The following is a 22,451-nucleotide window of genomic DNA, read 5'->3' as shown; positions in this document are numbered from 1 at the left end:
CTCAGTCTCAGTGGAGACTCGCTTGGCTTTGATCTACGGTGATGCTTTAAGCCACACGAGTTTCTCCAGAAACTCCTCTGTCTAGTTTTTAAATTAATTGTGTGTGTGTGTGTGTGTGTGTGTGTGTGTGTCCTGAACTGAGTGTAAACGGACAAAGTGTTTGTGCGCCTCCTGCTGGCGGGAGCGGAGAATCAGAGTCCCGCTGCAGGAAATCAATCCATCATAAAACCATCAGCAGAAACAGGCAAACGGGGTAAAAAGCTCCGCTGAACACTGAAAAAGCAGCTTGTTTCAACATGTTTAATATGTACAGTTTCAGACTAATGTGAAACTCATGAAAAACACTGACAATAAGCATAACTTTAATCTTTCCCTCTTTTAGCTGTACTCAGCTTCACCCAGAGGTGGCGCTCTGAACCCTGAACAGCCCAAAGAATTCAAACATGACGATCAGCAGTTTGTTCCTCACAAAATGGTTTTATTAGTTTATCATGAAAAATCAGTCCATGATTTATCTTCAGCTTCGCGTGTATGAAGTTTAACGTGTGAATCTTAATGAGAGCATTCACTCGATAAAGAGCACTGAATTCAAATCCCGAGGTCAGGATGGTAAACACCTGCTCTCACTAACCACTGCTGCAACCACAGATACTTGACTGACAGTCACATAAAACTGCCCGTCTTTAAATAATAAAATAATGACGTGAACTGTGTGAAAGTTTCATGTTTCAGATTAATAAACTGACGATGGACAAAGCAAAGTTTCTCCCGGCTGGGACACCTCAGCGCTCCGATTCCCACAGTCTGAACCTGGACACTGAAAACAGTGAGGAATGAATATGGTGCAAACGTGAGATATTAATCCAGTGAAGTCATCAAACATCTCCAACTGAGGGGAATTCTTCATCAGGAAGTGAGACGTTCTCATGAAGTTTGATATTAGGATGACGTATAAACTGTCTCACACTTATCTTACCTCACTGATATCAGTCTGATGACACTGCAGTTCAACTTACTGAGATATACACAAACTTATTTCAGCTATTTGTTACATTTGTTGTGTTTAAATTGTGTTTTTGCTGCTGTAATGAAGGAATTTCCACTCTTTGGGCCACTTTATTAAGTACACCTTTCAAGTACTGGGTTGGACCCCCTCGTGTTTTCAGAGCTGCTTTACTTCTCCACGTCACTGATCCAACATGGTGCTGAGACCTCCCTCAGAGATTCTGGTCCATGCTGACATGACAGCATCACGCAGGTGCTGTTCACCCATGATGAGAATCTCCCGTTCCTCCACATCCCAAAGATGCTCTACTGGACTGAGATCTGCTGACTGTGGAGGGCGTCTGATTACAGTGAATTTACCGTTAAGAAACCAGTCTGAGATGATCTGAGACATGGTGCGTGATCCTGCTGGAAGCAGCCATAAGAAGATGTTACACTGTGGTCATAAAGAATTTACATGGTCAGCAGCAACACTCAGGTAGGCTGTGGGGTTTAAACGATGCTCAGTCGGTACTGAGAAGCCCAACGTGTGCCATGAAAATATCCCCACACCTTCACACCAGCAGGAGCCGGAATCACTGAAACAAGGCAGGCTGGATCCATGCTTTCAGTTATTTACACCAAACTCTGACCCTACCAGCTCAATGTCACAGCAGACATTGACTCATCAGACTGCTGCCTTCTGCTTCAGGGATCAATGTGTTGTGTTCCCAGAGATGCTCTTCTGCATACTTTGGTTCTAATGAGTGGTTGTTTCAGTTCCTGTTGCCCTCCTATCAGCTGGAAGCAGGCTGTCCATTCTCCTCTGACATCAACATCTTCACCCGGAGAGCTGCTGCTCACTGGATATTTTCTCTGTTTCAGACCTTCTCTGTAAAGTGTAGAGATGCTGATCAGCAGTCTCTGAAACACTCGCACCAACGAGCAACAGTCACATAAATCACCTTCCTTCCACATCCTGAAGCTCAGCGTAAACTTCAGCAGGTCATCTTCACCATGCTTACATTAACAAGCAGCTGGACAGGTGTACCTAATAAAGTGGGTAGTGAGTGGTTGACAGGGGGGTTGATTTTGTGCCCACCTGTTGGCGCCACCTGCTGGTAGAAAAATTGTGGCACTTCAGTAAAACAATTTTTGTGATAATTTTTTAAAAACATTTTACTATAAAAACACAGATGAGAATATTTCTGTTCTTAAAGTAACTCGTCATATTTTCCCACAGGATGTGATGAGGTGAACACAGAAGTGTTGCAGCAGTCTGTGAGGACTTTTTTCCTCATCACTCGGGCTTTTTTTGTAGTCCTGCTGGAAGCAGAGCAGCACCAGCTCCTCAAAACAAACTCGATGCTCTGAAGAAGAACGTGAAGGCGAGCTGAGAGGCCCGGAGCGCTTCCAGCTTTACTGACACGAAGACTTGAAGTGAGTACAAACTGGAACACAGACATTTAATTTAGTTTTGATTTGGGTGAATTCACCGACGCTCTGCAACAGCTCGAAGGCCTCTATGTGGCTGACCTTTGACCTTCATATATCAGCTGTATTTTACCTCTACAGAAATGAAATCAGGACCAGGGCTGCTGATTTGTAGCACCAAATATCCAACAAGCATCAAGAATGATGAGTCAAACAAGCCTTTTCATGACTGCGTGTTCATAATTACTGTTTGTCCTAACGTGACCCCTTCATGACCACGCCTCTCTTTGAAACACGTGACCTCCTGTTGTCGGCACAGTTTAGGATGCACATCCAGACTCTGGTCTGCGGTTCAGGCACCAAAAGCACTTTGGTTAAAGGGCCAGTGTGGTCCAATCAGCCAGTGTGGTCCAATCAGCCAGCGGCTCGTCTGGAGACGGGGATTATTCCTGTTACCTCGGGATGTCGTTAGCCCAGCTTCGCATACAGACTGAAAGCTCACACTCCATCCTGCTTCCTCAGCACGTCCGCAGACAGAAATGTAAATGACAGCTGTAACAGGAAGTGGCCTGCGCTGAGGCGAGGCTAGGCTAACAACATCACGAACTGTCTCCAAAGTGTTTTACTTTTACTTTAAGGCAGATTTAACCGAGCACGTCTTCTGGAGTCATTGGTTTCACTGGTTACTCACACATGATTGGTTTTCTACGCACGGACTTCCCTCTCGCCTCTTTCAGAGACTTTCGTTGGCTGAGGAGATCCCGGTCTCTTGCTGCCCGGCTGGCTGCACCTCGTGCTTCTTCATGTGCTTCCTGAAGACTCGGGCTCCGCTCAGGTTCTTCTGGCAGATGTCGCAGAAGTACGGCCGAGCCTCCGAGTGCACATCAACGTGATAGGTGAGCTCGAGGGCGCGGCTGAAGCTCTTGCTGCACAGTGGGCACTGGTAGCGGACGCCTGAGTGCGTCAGCTGGTGTTCTTTGAGCGAGCTGCGCTGCTTGAAGGTCTTCGGGCAGACGGGGCACTGGTACGGCCGGGCGTCAGTGTGCAGCCGCTGGTGTCGGCGCAGAGCACTGGAAAAGGTGAAGCTCTTGCTGCAAATGCTGCAGGTGTAGGGTCTCTCTCCAGTGTGGATCCTCTGGTGCTCCGTCATGTGGACGTGCTGGATGAAGCTCTTCCTGCAGGTGGGGCACTGGAAAGGACGCTCGCCTGAGTGGATCCGCAGGTGTTTCTGCAGCGCTGATGCTTTGAAGCAGTCGCGCCCGCAGACGGGGCAGCAGTGCCGCGACTTTCCATGAGCCCCGCTGTCTATCTGTGGGTCAGAGGGCCCACGGGGGTCTGCTGGTCCATCAGGATCTGCTGGTCCATCATGGTCTGAGGGTCCACGAGCATCTGTTGGTCCATCAGGGTCTGAGGGTCCATCAGGATCTGTCAGGGACACATCAGAGAGAACTCAGCTCATCTATGTGCTGAATCTGAAGAGCAAAGCTCTTACCTGCTGAGGAAAGTATCTGCAGAGTTTATGAGGGGCAGTCAGAAACTACTAGGGTCAAACAAGGACTGGAGGCCATCCAATCATCATTTATACCCTTTTTTTTTTTTTTTTTTTATCCTATTTAAAAAACAAAAACAAAAAAACACACAGAGCATAACTACACTGGAGTAAAACTGTCTGGAAAAAGTAAAAGTAGCCACTGATTTAAATTCCAAAGGAAAAGAAAAACCTAATTTTATGTTACAATGTAAAGCTCCTTGAGGCGACTGTTGTGATTTGGTGCCATTCATCCATCCATCCATCCATGGATGGGGGGTGGAGCCTATCCCATCTGTCATAGGGCGAAAGGCAGGAAACACCCTGTACAGGTAGCCAGCCCATTGAAGGGCTAACACAAAATATTTTTGACGTTGCAGTTTGTGGACGGTCTTCTGCTGGTCTGAGGACGGCTCATCCGAATGAAAATGAGCTCGTAGTCTGTCGGCTTCAGGATGTGAGTGGAAGAAGCCGTTGGTGGTGTTTAAATGTTTTTTTTTTTTAAAGTTATTGATCCCAGGAGTTCAAATATCTGGATTTCTTTGAAACACAACCTCTCATAAACTTACGTCTTTAATGAATGAAATTAATTAAAGGTGATGACGCACCCAAGGGCGTTGGCTTCCAGTCCTCTTCCTCACCATCAGAGTTTATCAGCCCGCTCATGTCTGCGTCTTTACGCTCCTCGCTGTTGCTCCGTTTGGTGACGAGCAGCTCAGCTTTGGTGGAAACACCTTCAGAGTCCTGCAGCATCATTAAGAAAAGCAAGGAGGAAATTAAACTACAGTTAGATATTAGAATAATCATGTCTCAGCTCTATAGAACAAAATCACTCAGAATAAATGAACCTAAATTTAAGGTCATTTTTTTGTAATACTAAGTAACGTTGGGTCAGACAGACTGAATGTGGGTCCTCGACTCTAAAAACGTGTTAATGAACCTTTTGTCTGATAGCGGTCGCAGCTTTTTATTACAGCTGCTGCTTTGGTGGATGAAACCAGCTGAAGTTCACTGATGTTAAAGGTTCAGGTTCCTCCTGCTCAGCTTTTAAAGTCTGACCTTCCCATTCTTCACATCTGCAGATATTTAAAGCTATGATGAACGCTGAGACTTGGAATGAAACTCAAAAAGGCAGAAATGCTGACAAACCTCAAACCCCAACAATCAAGTTCACCTGAAATCTGCTCTATTCTTACCTGCTCGCTCACTCCTTCATCCACCTCCTTCTTCTTCATCTTCATCATCCCTGCCTCCACCTTCCCACCCTCGATCTTCATGTCAAACCAGAACACCTGAAATATGCCACAGGTCATCGACTTCCCATCCAATGGAAGCAGAAAAACAGACTCTGTTCTTCGAAATCTGATCTGAGTGCAGTTTTTAATCTCCTGACTTCTGTATCCATCACACCTTAACAAACTTGTTCTGATGAAAGACATGAACCAAAGTCCTAAAGTCTGCACTCCTGAGCATCACCTTGTCAGCGGGGTCAGCGATCAGCCCGTCCCTGATGTGGGTCCTCATGTGCTGGCGCAGCAGGCAGGGCTTCAGGAAGCTCCTGGGGCAGATGCTGCAGGCGTGAGGCTTGTCGGCCATGTGGGTCTTCCTGTGAACTCGAAGGGTGGCGACGCTGCTGAGGGTCTTCGCGCACACCGGACAGCGGTGCGGCTTTTCCGTGTCGTGGACCTTGGCGTGCTCCAAGAGCGCAGACATCCCCGGGAAGCTCCTCCCACAGATAAAGCAGCTGTGGGAGGAGCTTTCCTTCACGCCATCAGTGCTCCCACCTGCGGGACAGACAGGAAGAGGAGTGAAGTTCAGGATCTGCTCGGTGCTGTCACAGGAACTTAACTCAGGTATTCATGTCACCTGATTTTAAACTTGATATTTTTTAATACTTTCAGCTGCTCCCTTGTCACATGGTGTCATCACAGCGGGTTGCTGATTGGAGTTTTACCCCAGATACCCTTCCTGACACAACTGAAGGGTCTCAGGCAGGAAATGAACCAGTGACCTTTTGTTTGCCAAGCGAATGTGTTAACCCTACACTGGAGACATTTTTTATCATCCCAAAATGTTGAACTATTCCTTTTTAAACTACTTTGAACAGGCTGACCTGGTGGTTGCCATGAGGTTAAAAATGTCAAATGCCTGTAGGTGCACATATTTACTCTTTTATACCGAGCTCTGGTCTGAAGTGAGGAGGAGCTGGATTATCTGCAGGCTGAGCAGCGAGTGTGTGTTTAATTATTGGAAGTCTTTCGCTGAACAAACAGGAATGTTTCCTGTCCGGAGTTTCTCACCGGTCTCTGAGTCTCCCTCTTTGTTCTGCTCGTTTCCGTTCTCCACCTTCACACCACTCTGCGGTTCATCTGGTTTCTGGAACAAAGAGCAGATCCGAGGTCAGTTCATCTCTCAGCTCTAAGCACGCCAGTTTCTACTGAAGACACAAATCCTTAAAACGCATCATTAACGTAGTTTGTAAAACTGAACCTGCTGGTCATAAATTTCAAGCCAGTGGCTCAATCTGTCCACAGAGTGAGCTCTCAGCTGTCTGTGCACCTGGATGTGCTGACAGCTTAACTCTTCAGAAACAAAAACTGTACAAAGCACATTTGCAACTACTGAAAATCATGTATTCAATTTTTAAAAAGATGCTCCTGACCGAGACAACTTCAGTTTCTGAATCTCTGAGGACATTTTAAAAGCACGTGACGTCAGTCCGGCTGGCCGGGACCTTTCTGTGAGGAGTTCTCCGGGTTCCTCCTACAGTCCAAAGACATGCATGTTAGATGAAGTGGTGGTTCTAAACTGGCCGTAGGTGTGAATGTGAGTGTGAATGGTCTTCTCTCTGTATGTTTTAACACTGACAGAGTGACGACCTGTGCAGGGTGAACTCCGCCTCTCACCCTATGACAGCTGTTTAAGGTGAATCCCTGGTGGATTTTTACACTGATCACAGGTTTCCGCTCTTTTCCGATTTTTCTACTTAAAGTTTAATCAGATGGATGAAATGTTTTGGGGTCATGTTCTGTTTTCAGATTAGGGCTGTTGGGAGTTACAGATATTATTTAGCCTAATAATTACGTGCTAGCACTGCATTTTTACTCCCCCCCCCCCCCCCCCCCCCCCCCCCTGAAATCAGGGGCTGCCTCCTCACTGGGTCTTCTGGAGTCGCGGCGGTGCTGCATTCAACCCTGCTGTGGATCTCCTGATGCTTCCTCAGCACTCTCAGCACGGAGAATCGCTTCATGCAGATGTCGCACTGGTACGGCCTCTCTCCGGTGTGAGACCGCATGTGCTCCTTCAGCCGGGATCCTCGGCCGAACTCTCGGCCGCAGACGTCGCAGGTGAACTGCTGCACCCTCTGGTGGAGCTGCTGGTGCTGCTGCAGCTTCTCAGCAGAGGAGAAGTCCTTCTGGCACAGGAAGCAGTGAAGATTCATTTCCCCCTGAGGTTTAAGACAAAGTGCGAATTTGATGAGTAAGAACCTGAAACTTTATGTTTAACTGCGCCATAACTTCATGTTTTAGCTCAAACCTGTTTCCATTCACAGAAAGAACTTTGTATTTTAAGGTAAAGACCCTACAGTTGACATAACCATCAGATGAGCAGCATATGGCAACTGTAGGAGGGAAAAACTCCCTTTTAACAGGAAGAAACCTCCACCCGAACCAAGCCCAGGGAGGGGCAGTCATCTGCTGCGACTGGTTTAGAGGGTGAGGGGAAACTGAAGAGAGAAAAGAGAACAGCAAGACCGCAAACAACAAACGGGAGTTATTAGCTAATGCTGGCTAGCTGGGACATCAATCTGCATCTATAGACTGAATGGGATCCCTGTTAAAACCATCACTGTGAGCAGCTTTCCACATGGACCCAAATATACTCGACTGAACAGGATCAGTGTCCCAGAGTGTCTGCAGATAAGAAATATTCACCCAGTGAGGTTTAACTCACCCTCCGTAATCACTCTAACCTGTTCCCTCAGAATCACATCACAAACACAGAGGTCAGCTGGGGGTCGTCACGATGATGACTTAGACCTCACAGGGTCACACAGTTAATAAAAATAAAAGAGACAAAGTGATCCCAGAGAGACTACAGGAGAGGTGAAGGGACCTTTCAAGTCAATGAGTAATCGTGATTTCAAGATTGACCAAGATAATCACGATTATGATTTTTTTCCATAATCATAAACAAGAGCCTTATCTTGTTTTCCTAACCATTTTTCTCTGAGGGAAGGCTGGGACGCTAACTGAAACCAACTGAATGCAACCTTCAGGTCACTAAAATTGGATCAGTATTTATTTTTTATGACAGATAAAAACTGTGAAGAGGTGTGAGGTAACCTCTGAAGCAGTCCAAGAACCACCGACACACAGTAGCTGTGACAGACCTCACAGTTATGACTCAGTGAGCCTCGAACGTACTTTAACTAATAAAAAGTATCAAAACTTCTGAAGCAACTGTTCAGAAAATCAAATCCCACTTTCAAAACACTTCCTGCAATCCCGTGACCGCATCTGTTTAACAGATATGGTCACGTGAACTTTCCCTCCGTGATGACCTTTTCAAGATGCCCCTTCCTGTCGTGTCCTTCACTCACCTCTCCATCTGCACCTTCAATTTTGACCACCTGGATTTGCTCAGCATGTTTCTGCAGGTGTTTCCTCAGCAAACCTGGCCTGTTGAAGCTCTTGCCACACAGCGAGCAGGGGTGAGGTTGCTGCCCTGTGTGGAGCCTGACGTGGTCCCTGAAGGATGAGGCTGTGGAGAAAACCTTCTCGCAGATGGAGCAGGAGTACAGGTTCTGGCCAGTGTGGGTTTTCTGGTGATCGACGAGCCCCGTCCTGGAGGCGAAGCGTTTGGGGCACAGCGAGCAGATGAACGGCCTTTCTCCGGTGTGAGTGCGCTCATGTTGGACGAGGTGGCGCCGCTGGACGAATCCTCTCCCACACACCGAGCAGCAGTGGGGTTTCTCTGCGGCGTGCCCGAGCCGGTGGCGCCGCAGGCAGCTCAGCTGGGCGTAGCTGACGCCGCAGTCGGGGCAGGAATACGGCTTCTCTCCGGTGTGAACCCGCTGGTGGACGGCTACGTTTATCTTCTTTGTGAAGCGTTTGCCACACAGTGAGCAGCTGTACGGCTTTTCGCCAGTGTGGGCGGTCATGTGATCCGCCAGGCGAGACGGACGTGAAAACTCCCGGCCACATACCGAGCAGCGGTGGCAGCGCTTTGACCGATGAGCGCTTGAAGCATGTGAAGCAGGTTCTTCTGGTATCGAGAGACTCTCCACATCTGGAACGCCCCCACCTCCTGCAGGACAAAAAAAAAAAAAGACTTAAAATCGTGTTATTAATGGAGGATTTCCTTTAAATTTAGATATAATTCATATGAAAAACAAACACGTGGAGAAAAGGAAAAAAGAGATGGAGGACGACATGGGGTCCTGAGTTTGCCTCAGACTAACGGCTGTTACTGACTTGCCATCCCTGCCAGCACTCATCCCAAACACACCTGCTGATGTTCACTTATCGAAAACATGGCTTCTGCTCATAGACTGATCTTCCTGACCAAAGACTCTCTTTCCGTTACCTCAGCTCGAGCTGAACTAAACAGTGAATGAGTCTAAGCTTTGAAGGAGGGCAGAAAACGCACTGCTGTAGAGGAAAGAAGTGCACCTGAAAACACAATAAAGTAACAATTTTATTGTGTAACTGCTCATGTTTAGTATAACACACTGTAAATAAATTAAAACATTCAAGTGGGATGCATACAACCTAAATGTCACTCCAGTAGCTCAGACTGAGAAACGCTGCTTTACATTTTGTGCGCCCTGCTGTACAGATGCTGATCAATTTGCACAGTGCAACATTTTCTGCTTTTGCGTCTTGGTTTAAAAGTCGGGTACCATGTGAGGTTGACTCAGTCACATTAAAGGTCCTGAATAACTGCAGCTGGGAGCCGAACAGAAGCTGCCTGTGTGAAAACCAGGAACCACTAAGGTCATTTTTTTGTAATACTAAGTAACGTTGGGTCATTCTTCAGTTGTGGGATGATTAGTTTCAGAGGCTAATTTTCTTTTTTGGGATCATGTTCTAATATCCCTGAAATCTGTGCTGGCAGAGTACGGCCGCTGCACCTCCACATCCTGCATGCTGTTAGCATTCCTGCTGCGAAGGTGGGACGCAGTGAATACAGAACAACATAGAAGTGAAGTCTACAGATCAGCCTGTTGTTGTCGATATCCAAACTAGCTTTCTGAGTCCAGGTTGGACTGATATCGGACCAAAACATCAGCACTCATCCCTCATATAACTCCTTTTTAATGAATAATTTAACACTGATGCCTAACCTTGAGCAGGAAGCAGCTGACAGTCCTCTCCTCCTTCTTCAGGCTCCTCCTTCACTCCATTCATCTCCTCATGCTCTCCTCCTCCTCAGCGTGGACACGTCTCCTTCAGGCCTCTGAAATCAATCATACATGAATTCCTGCTAACGGTGGATGCACTGATCCCTGTTAGTAGGAATCCGTTCAGCAAGGTGACACGCGTACCTGAAGCCTGGTTCAGCTGATCTGAGAGGAGGAGCTGCATTAACCCGTTAAACTCCTCCGTCTACGCTGCTGAAGGAATCCTCACACTGAAACAGAGAAACAAACACGAACACGAATCAACCTGAAATGCTCACTTTTAACTCTGGAAACAGCAGGTTTCTTCTTTCCCACATGAAGTAGAGCGCTGCTCTAACTGTCCTGGAGGCAGACTTGAACTAATGTAGCTCACCTTCACCTCTGAGGCCATAAAAGAAGCTTCTCTCATTTCTGTCCTCCTGACCGTGACACGAAAATCAGCCTGAGTGCTCCACGCCGAAGGACGTTTCACTCATTGATCACTTTGAATTAGCTGGATCAATACATGATGGCCCTGCTTCCTCTCCATTTGCACGTAGCATCGTTCAGCTTCTTAACCTCATCATCCTTCTCCTCCTCATCGGGGGAAGGTCTGTTCTCCTCCCATCTCTCCGTCCTCCGTCATTACTCTGTGGGTTTGTCTGACCTCTCCACCCATTTGGATGCCTCCTCCCCAGAGACCCCTCCCCCTTTTAGCTGACTGAGGCTCATCCTCTTCTGATGCTCACTTTGAGCTTCAGCAGGTCATTTTCACCATGTCTATATGCATAAATGCACTGAGCTGCTATCAATGTGAACGGCTGATTTATGGTAACTAGCAGGTAAACAGATGTGCCCAATAAACTCGCCGGTGAGTGTAAAACTGTGCAATTAAAAATTTGCATATAAAGCCAGTGAGATCAGACCATTTCAATGTTTTTAAGAAATTAAATACATGAAGTTTTAATAATTACTTAATGCTGACATCACCAAGCTTCTGGGTGCCCACTGACCTTAAAGTTTTGGGTTCAGTAACAGCATCACCTGAAGACTAAGCTGCTATTACAGAAGATCTCAGCATTTCTGTTCAGAGCATCAACTCAAACTGGACCCTGAATCATTTTCAGTTCAAACTGATGCAGGATCAGTCCTGCAGTCATCAATAATCTGCCTCCTCTGCTTTTATGGTGCTTCACTGTACTGCAGTCTGTGCAAATTTCTGTATGTGTTTTTAAAGCCAGACTAAATACGAGCATTACACACAGTACTGTGCAAAAGGCTTTTCTTATTTCGCCATATTTTGCTTCCAAGCAGCCAGACTTTATTTTAATTTTAAAGTGCTCTTGAGCAACAGTTCTCAGGCTTTCTGCAGACATTGACTGCTTTTTCATTTTCAGTCCCGTCCTTGTACCTGACCATTTTCAGAGGAATGCTTTTTTGTGTTACGCTTCTGATCTCTGACCTGTGAATTATTCAAGTTTAAAAATGCTCCTAATTCAAAGGATGAACAGTGTTGTATTGACACATAACCAACAACTGAGCAAAGAACCAGTTTTAAATCTTTAAGCTTTTTGTTACTTGCACACAATTTGTTCTCATTTCTTTTATTGAATCTATTAAAAAAAAAAGCCAAAGATAACACAGTCTGGAAGCATAAAATAGGATTTTTGCACCAACAAGGTGATTTCCAAAAAGCTGTTATAACAATGTCTGCAACCATCTGTGAAATGCGGTGGAGGCTCTCTTTGGGCTGCATCTCAGCAGGTGGTGTTGGAGACCAAAACTGATGGAGTTAAGAACACAGAAAAGTACCATCAGATTTTGATCCGTGCAATACCACCTGGAAAGCATCTGATCGGCAGCTGCTTCGTTTTTCAGCGTGACAATCATCCCCGAACACTGCCAGTGCAGTAAAAGCGTACCCGGACAGAAAAGCACACAGGTGAACACTATCAGTCATTGATTGGCCTCCCCATCCAGACAGAGAACAGAACCAAAGGCAGAAATATCCAAAGAAGAGCTCTGAATGTCCTTCAAGAAGCCTGGAGAACTGTTCCTGAAGATTGCTTAAAGAAATGACAGAAAGCTGAGTTTTAGTGTTTTTACCTTCGCAGCATCATATGAATCAATGAGGCAGCTCAAAACTTTTGCACAGTGCACCTCTCGGCGGTTATTTCCTCATAGCTTTACTGCGGGGTGCTTTTAAGCGTGTGGCCGGTCCTTTATGATTACACAAAGAGGAACCAGAGCCCACCCTGACCTTTCTGGTCCTTCATCACGGAGCCCCACTGCTAGCCTCACAGCTAGCTTACAGCTAGCCTCCAATCTCAAGCTGAAGCGTTCAGAGAAAAGCTCGAAACTTTAAACACACAGCGAGTAAACACACATCCCAAAAAGGATCCGAACCCGGCTGTGTTACAGCAGCAGCCCGGGCGGCACAGCGGCTCATGTTTCGCTGTTTGTGCTGCTTGATGAGCGGCTAGCTGATGCTAACGCTAGTTAGCACTGCTGGAGGCGGAGCCGGGTTCGGACTTTTAAGATCTCAGAGCAGCGTCAGCCTACAGGTGCGCGGATCAAACTCTCACCTGTTTGTAGGGAGGACTCACAACGATCTCAGGAGGAAATAAAAGCGCCCAAAACAACCAGCCAAACAGCAGGTGAGTCCCACCTGAACCTCACTCAGTGCTGCCGCCGCTGGCTGGAAGGTGAATTACAACAACAGTGCAGCGGGAGGAGAGGGCGCGTGCTGTTCATTCACACTTCAGGTGACACGAAACACGTTTCTATGGACGTCATCGTACCTCACCTCAGCCTGCAGCAGCTTCACGGTCACCTCTGACCTCTGCAGGAGGGTCTAAGCTGCACCAACCACCACTCAAACTGCAGGTAACTCACCTGCTATGAGTATTCAGGTTATCGCAACAATCAAATGTCAATTATTTGCCTCTCAAGTGGGAGGATTTGATTTTATTCTTCATCCCACCTGAAGGTAAACTGGATGCTGTTAGATTCTGGATTTCTGAGCATCCTGTTCTGTGAATTCACTTCCTCTTACCACACACACACACACAGGTATGCTCAGGCCGGGACGCTCATCAAAAACAAGTCTGAGGCCGACCGGACGTGTGTGAATTACATTGAATGATTGAAATCTGCCACCACACAGCAGACGAAAACTCTCCTGCTTCACTGCGTTGCCGAGGTCCTCAGATGGTCAACCTCAACAACCCTCCAAGGACTCTGTTCAAGAATAAATCTGGAAACGGCAAAACTGGTGCCAAAATCGCTTAAACTCAACATAGTGGACTTCCTGTTGGGTTTAGGGTGTGACTGACCCCTGATGTCGTAGGTGTACATGAAACGCAGCACAAGGGTTCCCATGGTGAAATTCTGCAGGCAGTGCCACCTGTTTTCAGGGGTTCCCTCTGAAATTAAAATCATCTGCAGGAACAATGAGAAGCTCCAACAGAACCTCAACCATAACAGCTCCAACCAAAGTGACACAGAAATGAAACAACGCTTTCAGGACGAGCAGGAAGTGAGTTTAATTCTGGACACTGACATCAGAAACATCTCAGGAACTCCTCTGCAGCAGCTTCACCTCTGCTGGCAGAAGGGTCACAAATATGTCAGACAAATCAGAGTGGGCACATTTATTCTTACACACACACACACACACACAGCAGCCCCCCCACAGTCAGTCTACTGCTTCTTCTTCACCACGTGAGCACAGTCGTATTTGCCCCTGACCACGGTGAGTTTGACCCCGGGCAGGTCCTGCGTCCTGCCACCCTGCACCAGCACCACGTTGTGCTCCTGGAGGTTGTGCCCCTCCCCGGGGATGAACACCACTGCCTCCTTCCCATTGGATAGCCGCACGCGAGCGCACTTCCTGTTGGCAGAGTTGGGCTTCTTGGGCTTTCGGATCATGGTCTTCAGGATCACTGCCTTAAGCTGGGGGCGGCCAAACGTGGCGCCGACAGCTTTAGGAGGCACTTTGGGTTTCCCCTGGCGGTGCATCTGGTTGAGGGTGGCCATGGTCCTGGAGAGGAGGGGGGACGTCCATACAGAGGCCTGCTGGGATGCTGCAGAGGGAGAGGTTCATGGGTTAAACGTTAAAATAAACTTGGCACTCGTCCAACGTTCACCTGACGTCTGACACTCACCTCGAATCAGTGACGTCAGCACCGGCCTCAGACTCCACAAATACGCCATTCCTGAAACATCACAGGAGAGCATTCATTACAAGAACATCCCATCAGCTGACACGCTTCCATCACGTAATCGAGTACTGCAGTATTTCACTTTGGTACTTTGGGCTGGGTCACATGATCCTCAGTTTTTCATCACATTTAATAACAGCTCCATCCAAACGTGTCTTCTATTCCTTAAAACAGTGGCCCGCGAAGGTACTGCAGGTGTCCCACAGTAATGACAGAAATTTAGTTTGATATTATTCACAAGTATGTACAGTTACATATTTATATGCATGTATTTACTTATATAAAAAATGAATTAAAGCTGGTAATAGGAGGTGGTTAGTTTGTCATTACTCTGACCTAAATGTATTGCTCTTGTATTAAAGTTTGTGTCCCAGTGGGTCACATACTGGTATTAGCACTTTACACAGGCTATAGCCAACAGCCTGTACGATTTGTTTTTAGAATAAAATTTAAGGAAATACTCTCTCTTGTATTTTGATTAGTAATGATTTAAGATTGATTTCTGGTCAGCAGGTAGGACCACAGTAAGAACCCTCAGCACACTTAGATCTGATCTGGGAGCAGTTCAAAGACCCGAAAGATGTGACTGGGTTTACAAACACTGAGCAGGTCAGAAAGGCACTGAGGGTGCAAACCACCGAGAGCTTCGTGGACTAGCAGGATGGGATTCCTGACCCGCTCAGAGCAGGCTGAATCTTCTCAACACTAAAAAAAGGCGCCTCATTGGTTCCTTTATCACAGGGCACAGCCGTGTCCCATAATTCATTGCAACCCCTTTGAACTGAAACACTGTTGCGGGTTCCCTCTCATCCCACCACCTGCTGCTGCATTTGAGCAGTCTGTCAAAGCCACAGGTGAACTCTGAACCTCACTCAGCTTTATTATTTATTATTAAATATGCTTGTTATGACATCATTTCCTGTGCGAAGCTCTGTTTAAATGACCTGTTACAGTAAATGGAGGTCGGACTGTGACTCTCAGCGTTGGAGGAACATCATGAATTAATCTGACTTCAGAGATGCGGAAACTTAAAGTTTCGTGGTTTCCTCCACAGTAAAGCCCTGAGGGGAGCGTCTGAGGAACGTTCACCGGTGATAAAACCCGACTCCTTCATGCCGAAGTAGGGCGCAGCTCCCGGGGGTTCCTCTGGTTGGTTCCTCCGGGGTCTCAGGTGTGGGGAGTTCCTCGTGCAGGAACCAGAGGACCTGAAGCTTCAGGTTTTGTGCCCGCAGTCCGGCGGCACGACTGTTAAACTCGCGAGAACTAAACCGAGAATGCAGTTATTCCACCAACCTCTCCTACCTGTGAACAGAGTACACCTTTGCATGTGCTGATGTTTATGGGTACCGACAACAAGGCTACCGGCTAACCTCAGCTAGCTTCTGGACACAGACACACACACACAGGTTACCGGAAGTTCTATGGCGCCACACACACCTGCTCAGTTCCGGACAAACAGCGGCGGAAGGAAACGGGGCTTCTCACCGACCACTTTCAAAGTATTGATCGCATTTCAACCAAATCAATCAAGGACGTCAACAGCACGAGAAACACGACCTCCCAACAACCCGGAACTACTTTCTCTGGCAGTGCGGACGCCATCGGCGCATTACTGCCCCCTGCAGGAGAAAAACTGCATCTCTGTTCATGAAATTTACACGTTACCATCCTCATCTTATTATTATTGAAAATCGTGATTAATGAAATCTACCTCGAATTCACCCTATCCCAGCATACTCCTCTGTCACACCAACCCTCTGCACGTCCTTCTTCACTTCATCCATGCACCTTCTCTGAGGTCTTCCTCTTTTCCTCCTGCCTGGCAGCTCCATCTTCAACATCCTTTATCCTGTATATGCTCTCTCTCTCCTCTGCACATGTCCAAACCATCTCAGCCTCTCTGACTCTGAGCTGTGCCTGTGATGGAGGGACAGCCTCCTGCTCACTCCCAATGAAGATCTGAACATCTTCAGCTCTGCCACCTCCAGCTTGGCCCCCTGTCTTTGTGTCAGAGCCATCCTGGGCACATCTCACTGCCATCTTGTAACTTTCACTCTTACTGCTCTCCACTCCACCCTGCCTGCACTCCCTTCGTCACCTCTCTTTGGATGGTTGACCCCAGGCATTTAAACTCATCTACCTTCACTCCCTCTGCTCCTTGCATGTTCACTGAACATTTTTATTGTATTCTAAATTTTGTCTAGTTAATGAACATCATCATCATCACTTTATTCTTTAATTCTGCTTCAATTTATGAACATGCTCTTATTGTACTCAAAGTCTTGTTTAAATGTTAATGTTATTTTTATCATCTTTATTGTTCTAATTTACTTTCAGCTGCTTATCTTTGCATATTATTTAGTTTTACTGCGTTTGGCTCTGTGTTATCAGCTCATTGGTCATCTGGAGCCCTTTGAGCTGAAGTTTTATCTGGACTTAGACGCGCTGAGTTTTCATTTTTGCTTCTGTGATTTCAGAATGACTCTTGAATGACTCTGATAACGGGGTTTTATTGGGGCAGATTTAAGTGGTTCGGGGGTCCTTGGGCTCAGTGAGTACTTGTCCTGCAGCGACAGGTGACATCAGTCCTGATAAGTCACGGCAGCTCGAAGGTCTTGTCCTTCACAATCAGCTGATCTCTATCAGACCCACAGTTACACATTAACCGTGTACCTGGGGGTCCACAGGTGTATAGGGCAGGTGCAGCCTCACTCTGCGCGACAGTCAGTTGGAGTGAACGTGAAGATGAGGCCGCAGCTCTTCCTGGTCATAACGGCGATTGTCTGTGCCATTGGCAAGCCGCTGAGCAAGGCAGCGACGAGGAACAAGCTGCTGCTGATCTCCTTCGATGGCTTCAGGTGGGATTATGACCAGGACGTGGACACGCCGAACCTGGACCAGCTGGCTGCGGACGGGGTCAAGGCCAAATACATCACCCCCCCAATGCTGACCATGACCTCACCATCCCATTTCACCACCATCACCGGTAACCACGACAACAGCAACTTCATTTTAACATTAGTTACAAACCTGCAGCTTTTAATTCAGCTTCATAAGCAGAGACTGTACTAATGCAACCACTGTTACAGCTAATACTGCATTAGGAATACTGCATACTGGAAAGTACATGTGCTATACACATACAAATATTGATTTAATGTTCTGTGCTGCTACTTTGAGGCATTTTATAATGCTGAGAGGTTTCCAGATGTGTGCTGCTGTTCTTTAATTTTTGATGCTTATTTTGAGTCTTTTCACCATTTCATGAACATGCTTTAAATCAGAGTTATGCTCATCATCAAAACATCATTAAAACTTTAAAGAAAAAAATGCATTTGAACTGGAATGTTTCATGGCTGCAGTATGTTCGGCATAATAATCAGACAACAGCAATAAGCTGCAAAATACCATAGTGTCAAAGAGAAGAAAGAGCAGGTGCTTTCTAAAAGAGCCAATCAACACAGAGGTCACAGAGGGTCAGCAGGAGCAGAGAGGAAAACATCATGTAACCACAACCATGACCTGTTTCTAGCCCAATAATGTCAACTGATAAAAATCTGACTAACTGTGGTTTCTGGTGTAAAATGATTCACCCTCCACCAACACCTCCAACCTCCAAATGACACAATGGTGTCTGATTAGGTTTAACTACTTTTTTAGAAGCTTTAAAACAACTTTTGAACAGCGATACATCGAATAAACACCTTTAAAATGGAGAAGGAATCAAAACAATAATGACCTTTTTTTGGGGGCTTTTTGAAACTATAAACTCATTTATGTGACCAAGACATTTAAAAATGAGACGGGAGCAACAAAGACCTGAAAAGTTGTGTAAAAATTGTGCTGAAACAGCCAGAGGAACATCTCACACCTGCTGAGGTTAATCAGCAACTGATTGTAAAAAGACCTTTAAAGGCAGAAGTAAAGGTGGGAGGTGTTCACGAGTCTGTGAAAGAGGAAACAGTTAAAATGTTTCTCAAACAGGTCGTGATTCCATCACTGATGTTCAGAGAATCTGGGGGCGGCAGAGCACATGGGAGCAGCTGCAGAGCTGCTGGATGCTGGTGGTGTTCAGGCCTCAGACCTGATTCTGTGCTCAGGAACACGTCTGAGAGCTCATCGCTGCATATCCACACAGAAAGTTCAAACACCGCCGCACAGAGACCAAAAAGTTCCAGAAACACTCCTCTAACCTGAGGTCATCTCAGATGGAATGAGGTCGAGTGGGAACCCGTCCTGTGATCTGACCAATCAGAAGCTGAGATTCTGGACATCCATTCAGATGGCTCGTTTCAGTGAGATGATGTCCAGATGGTGCAGACGGCAGACTCAGCTGGACTTTAGTGACTCAGCAAATACCATCCTCAATAATAAATAATTTTACTGCTGAGGTTTCAGTACACTCTGCGGATAACTGCATTTCACTACGCCTCTGAATGCAGCTTTAACCTGTAATAAGTAAATGATTGAATGATGATCATAATCAGTATCAGTGAGATTAGCTGTAGCAGTGATCTGAGTTTCCTGGGAAATGGACCGACCAAATTCAGTATCAGGTTTGTGTAACTAAAGGAACGTGAGATAAGCAGTGATTGATTATTCTGAACTCAGACGCTGCTGCTGGGAAATCAGAGTCTGCTGATGGAGGCGGCTGCTGATCAGCCTTCAAGGTGCAGAATGGTCCCACAGCACAATGACAAACATCTCAGCTGCCCTCCGTACTTTGTCACACACTTTGCCATTCAAGTGGATGCCATCCAAGCCACCCCAGGCAGGCCCTTACTTTACATAGTTTCATTTTTACTTGGTGTGGTCACCCAGGTATATTAATATCTGCTCAAGAATAATCTTTATTACTTTTAATCTAATCTCCTCACATAATTTTCATTTTTAGTTGCTCCTACCCAGGTAGCCTTGCTCTTCCTGTATTGTTCTGTCCACTGAGTTGCTGTTCTCAAAAACCGTGTCCTCTTGCTGCCAGATGGACTCTTGGGCTGCATATGGTGATGGTAGTAAATGGACACACCTTTAAGCCCTGTTCGCAGCACTCACCCTCACACGCCGAAGGATGCAACAGGGGAAATTTGGGGCTCTTGCCCACTTTAATGTGAGCTGCAGGAGACGGGGACTGAACCGATTAGTAGGTGACCCCTCGACCTGAGCTGCAGCCCACACAACCTGGTCCTGGTTCTGGAGAACCTCTGTGATTGGAGAACTGATGGAGAACCAGTTCATGTACTGCAGCTTCCTGTCCACAGTCAGAGTCAAATGCACTAAAACCTTCCTGTGTGTTTTTCAGGCCGATGGGTGGAGGATCATGAAGTCGTCCATAACCTGATGTTTGACCAAAAGACGAACTTGAAAGTTCCTCACAAAGAGACATTGAAAAGATCCGAGTGGTGGGACAATGGAGCTCTGCCACTGTGGATCACTGCCCAGAACCAGGTGAGTCGACCTGAAGGATGAGCTGCACCAATAGAGGAAGTCATCGTGCTTTATTTTACCTCTGCCCCACAGACCACAGCTGGTGCTCCAAATATTCACTAAAGCACCAAATGTAGGAAGTAGTCCCCAACTAAAGGTGCCATTGACTCCTGTTTGGTATAATGAAATGAAAACCACAATGAGCAGCTGCCTAACAATGTTATAGACCCAAAAAATACCACCTAAACTGCTAATTTAGAGAAAAGTAGAATCAAATACTTCATGGACTTCACCCATTAAAAAACAAAACAAAAAACAAAAAAACAACAGGAAAACAGAGATGGATTAAATCTGATGATCTCTCCTTCGGGGTTATCTTCTTGTGCACCTCTGGAGCACAAACACTTCTGAACACTATTTTAGGTCGTAATACAATCACAGATCACAAAAATAACGTGCAACTATTTTATTCAATGTTTGTCATTTCAGGGTCTGAAAACTGCTTCCTTCTTTTACCCGGGAGGCGGGGCCAACTACAGCGGCCAAGCGGTCAACCGAGCACTGCTGCAGGAGTTGGGTCATCCGGACGACAACGAAACAGAGTGGCGTGAGAACATCGACAAGGTGATGAGCTGGTTCTCCGATGAGGACTTCGACCTGGTGACGCTGTACTATGGTGAGCCAGACAATGTGGGCCACGCCAAGGGGCCGGACCACCCGGACAGGAAAGAGATCATCCGTCAGATCGACCGCACCATTGGCTACCTGAGGGAGGCCATCGATCGCCACAACCTGACTGACAGCCTGAATGTCATCATCAGCTCCGACCACGGCATGACCACGGTAAAGAAGCAGCCGCAGGTGGACGAGATCATTCTCAACAAGTATCTCAATTTAATCAAGCTTGCCAGCTTTGAGATCCTCGACTATGGCGGGTTTGGCATCTTGACGCCAAAGCCGGGGAAGGAGCAGGAGGTTTTTGATGCCCTCTCCAATGTGCCCAATATCACGGTCTACAAGAAAAATGAGATTCCCGAGAGCTTCCATCTCGCCAAAAGTGAGCGGTTGCCTCCCATTGTGATCATTGCAGATCTGGGATTTAACCTGAACTCTGTGAGTACTCCAAAGTTTTACCTTCAAGAAGTCAAAGGGCAAAATCAAAGAAGCCAAAACATAACCTGACTGCTTCTCGTTGTTTTGTACCAGAGATTCATCGTCTACGTGAACAAAGGTGACCACGGCTTTTATAACACCGAGATGGACATGAAGACCATCTTCAGGGCCTTTGGACCAAGCTTCAAGAAAAACTACTTGTCCGAGCCCTTCGATAGCATTCACATCTACCCTCTGATGTGCAAACTGCTGCAGATCGAACCGGCACCGCACAACGGGTCGCTCAGCATGACTGAGGACATGCTGCTCACCCTGGTTACACCTTCGTCATCACCAGACCCCACTACCACAGGTATGTTCTCCTCATTTGAAGCTCTTCTGGACTCTAAGGTTCAGAGACTCATCATCTATTATGTCTGACTCGAGTTCAGGTTCAGTCTAGTCTGGATTTAAAGCAACAGTGCTGACCACCTCGATGTCCCCACATAAAACCACATCGCTCGCGATTCTGCCCAGTAGAACCAAAACGACACATTTTTGTCATGACTTCTAAAACAAAAATATTTAATTTAAAAAGGTCAAATTTCCAGACAATTTGTGCATTCCTTATGGACCTGTCATAAATCGATCCTGTTGTTGCCAAGGTTATTCTCATTATTAGTTTAACTCTGGCTCCGCCCACTGCTCCTCACCACTGAGACAAGTTGCTGAATCTCCACCTGAGCTAAAGGCAGCTTTCCCCCAGTTCCATAACTTCAGGTCTAACACACAAACAGTATAAAGAAATATTTTATCTATGATGTTTATGCTTCCCTTTTTCAGGAGGATCACAGGAAGCTCGGCTGTCCGTCGCACTGCTGCTGGCATTGCTGCTCTCCATGTTCACCGTTCTGTAACTGATCCAGGATCAGGTGTACGGATCGTCACAGACTCTGGGTTTTAATCATGTGTGCCATCCGGGGATCATCTTTACTGTCAGCGTTTAATAAAAGATCTGGTGCATTTCTAATTTATTTTGCTGCAGCTTCAAACTGAAGGTTGTAATGTTTGCTTCATGAAGACTTCTAAAATAAATATGAACGAGGTGAACATTTTAAAGGCTGTTCCTCTTGTTTTTAAATACACACATTTGTTTGCGTTTTGTTGTATGCACCAGGCTCTCCACAGAGAGATGTGTGTGGATGAAAATGTCTGTTATGAGGCGTTTTTCCTTTCAGTCACAAACTTTTTAAAACGATTCATGTAAAAATCTTTCTGGGACGTTTTGCCTTGTTATACTTCTGAGCCCCTATGGCTGAGGCGAAATTAGCCTGAACAGGAAATACACGTTAATGAGCATTTCAACAGTGTGTGTGGGGAC

At 46.5% G+C, this 22,451-nt stretch overlaps 3 protein-coding genes across 5 annotated transcripts; 1 reads left to right on the top strand and 2 right to left on the bottom strand.

Annotated features, from left to right (window-relative positions):
• Positions 1-457: 457 nt before the first annotated feature.
• Positions 458-13,025, bottom strand: LOC115794978 (endothelial zinc finger protein induced by tumor necrosis factor alpha-like). Of its 2 annotated transcripts, none has more exons than XM_030750705.1 (10): positions 12,917-13,025; positions 10,497-10,582; positions 10,296-10,408; positions 8,550-9,256; positions 7,104-7,394; positions 6,247-6,322; positions 5,423-5,730; positions 5,143-5,238; positions 4,555-4,690; positions 458-3,843 (listed from the first exon to the last, which is right to left on the bottom strand). In XM_030750705.1, the coding sequence occupies exons 3-10, from the start codon at positions 10,357-10,359 to the stop codon at positions 3,152-3,154; spliced, it is 2,370 nt and encodes a 789-aa protein (XP_030606565.1). In that variant the 5' UTR covers positions 10,360-10,408; positions 10,497-10,582; positions 12,917-13,025; the 3' UTR covers positions 458-3,151. The 2 variants fall into 2 exon arrangements, with proteins under 2 accessions (XP_030606565.1, XP_030606566.1); XM_030750706.1 differs by having other exon boundaries at positions 8,550-9,253.
• An 826-nt stretch (positions 13,026-13,851) lies between these two features.
• On the bottom strand, positions 13,852-16,136 carry mrps12 (mitochondrial ribosomal protein S12). Its single transcript, XM_030750280.1, has 3 exons — positions 15,992-16,136; positions 14,498-14,548; positions 13,852-14,416 (listed from the first exon to the last, which is right to left on the bottom strand). The coding sequence occupies exons 2-3, from the start codon at positions 14,544-14,546 to the stop codon at positions 14,034-14,036; spliced, it is 432 nt and encodes a 143-aa protein (XP_030606140.1). The 5' UTR covers positions 14,547-14,548; positions 15,992-16,136; the 3' UTR covers positions 13,852-14,033.
• Positions 16,137-17,176: 1,040 nt separating this feature from the next.
• LOC115794975 (ectonucleotide pyrophosphatase/phosphodiesterase family member 7) lies at positions 17,177-21,987 on the top strand. Of its 2 annotated transcripts, none has more exons than XM_030750700.1 (5): positions 17,177-17,540; positions 19,854-19,999; positions 20,468-21,091; positions 21,185-21,398; positions 21,908-21,987. In XM_030750700.1, exons 1-5 carry the CDS (start codon positions 17,300-17,302, stop codon positions 21,985-21,987), a joined length of 1,305 nt encoding a protein of 434 aa, XP_030606560.1. In that variant the 5' UTR covers positions 17,177-17,299. The 2 variants fall into 2 exon arrangements, with proteins under 2 accessions (XP_030606560.1, XP_030606561.1); XM_030750701.1 differs by having other exon boundaries at positions 21,185-21,443; positions 21,914-21,987.
• Positions 21,988-22,451: the final 464 nt, after the last annotated feature.

The sequence above is a fragment of the Archocentrus centrarchus genome, chromosome 16, assembly GCF_007364275.1.
Source record: "Archocentrus centrarchus isolate MPI-CPG fArcCen1 chromosome 16, fArcCen1, whole genome shotgun sequence".
NCBI classification, from domain to species: Eukaryota; Metazoa; Chordata; class Actinopteri; order Cichliformes; family Cichlidae; genus Archocentrus; species Archocentrus centrarchus.
The sequence above is the reverse complement of the archived record's forward strand: the minus strand, read 5'-3'. Positions and strand labels throughout refer to the sequence as shown.

What these genes read in the sequence shown, in the direction of transcription:
- LOC115794978 (XM_030750705.1), bottom strand. Translation starts at nt 10,359, where the DNA reads ATGAATGGAGTGAAGGAGGAGCCTGAAGAAGGAGGAGAGGACTGTCAG. An exon ending in TCAGCTGCTTCCTGCTCAAG is followed by an intron (nt 9,257 to 10,295) that starts GTTAGGCATCAG and finishes TTTGTCCTGCAG; the next exon opens with GAGGTGGGGGCGTTCCAGAT. An exon ending in TCGCTGACCCCGCTGACAAG is followed by an intron (nt 5,239 to 5,422) that starts GTGATGCTCAGG and finishes GGCATATTTCAG; the next exon opens with GTGTTCTGGTTTGACATGAA.
- mrps12 (XM_030750280.1), bottom strand. Translation starts at nt 14,546, where the DNA reads ATGGCGTATTTGTGGAGTCTGAGGCCGGTGCTGACGTCACTGATTCGA. An exon ending in GCTGACGTCACTGATTCGAG is followed by an intron (nt 14,417 to 14,497) that starts GTGAGTGTCAGA and finishes CTCCCTCTGCAG; the next exon opens with CATCCCAGCAGGCCTCTGTA.
- LOC115794975 (XM_030750701.1), top strand. Translation starts at nt 17,300, where the DNA reads ATGAGGCCGCAGCTCTTCCTGGTCATAACGGCGATTGTCTGTGCCATT. An exon ending in GGATCACTGCCCAGAACCAG is followed by an intron (nt 20,000 to 20,467) that starts GTGAGTCGACCT and finishes TTGTCATTTCAG; the next exon opens with GGTCTGAAAACTGCTTCCTT. An exon ending in ACCAGACCCCACTACCACAG is followed by an intron (nt 21,444 to 21,913) that starts GTATGTTCTCCT and finishes TCCCTTTTTCAG; the next exon opens with GAGGATCACAGGAAGCTCGG.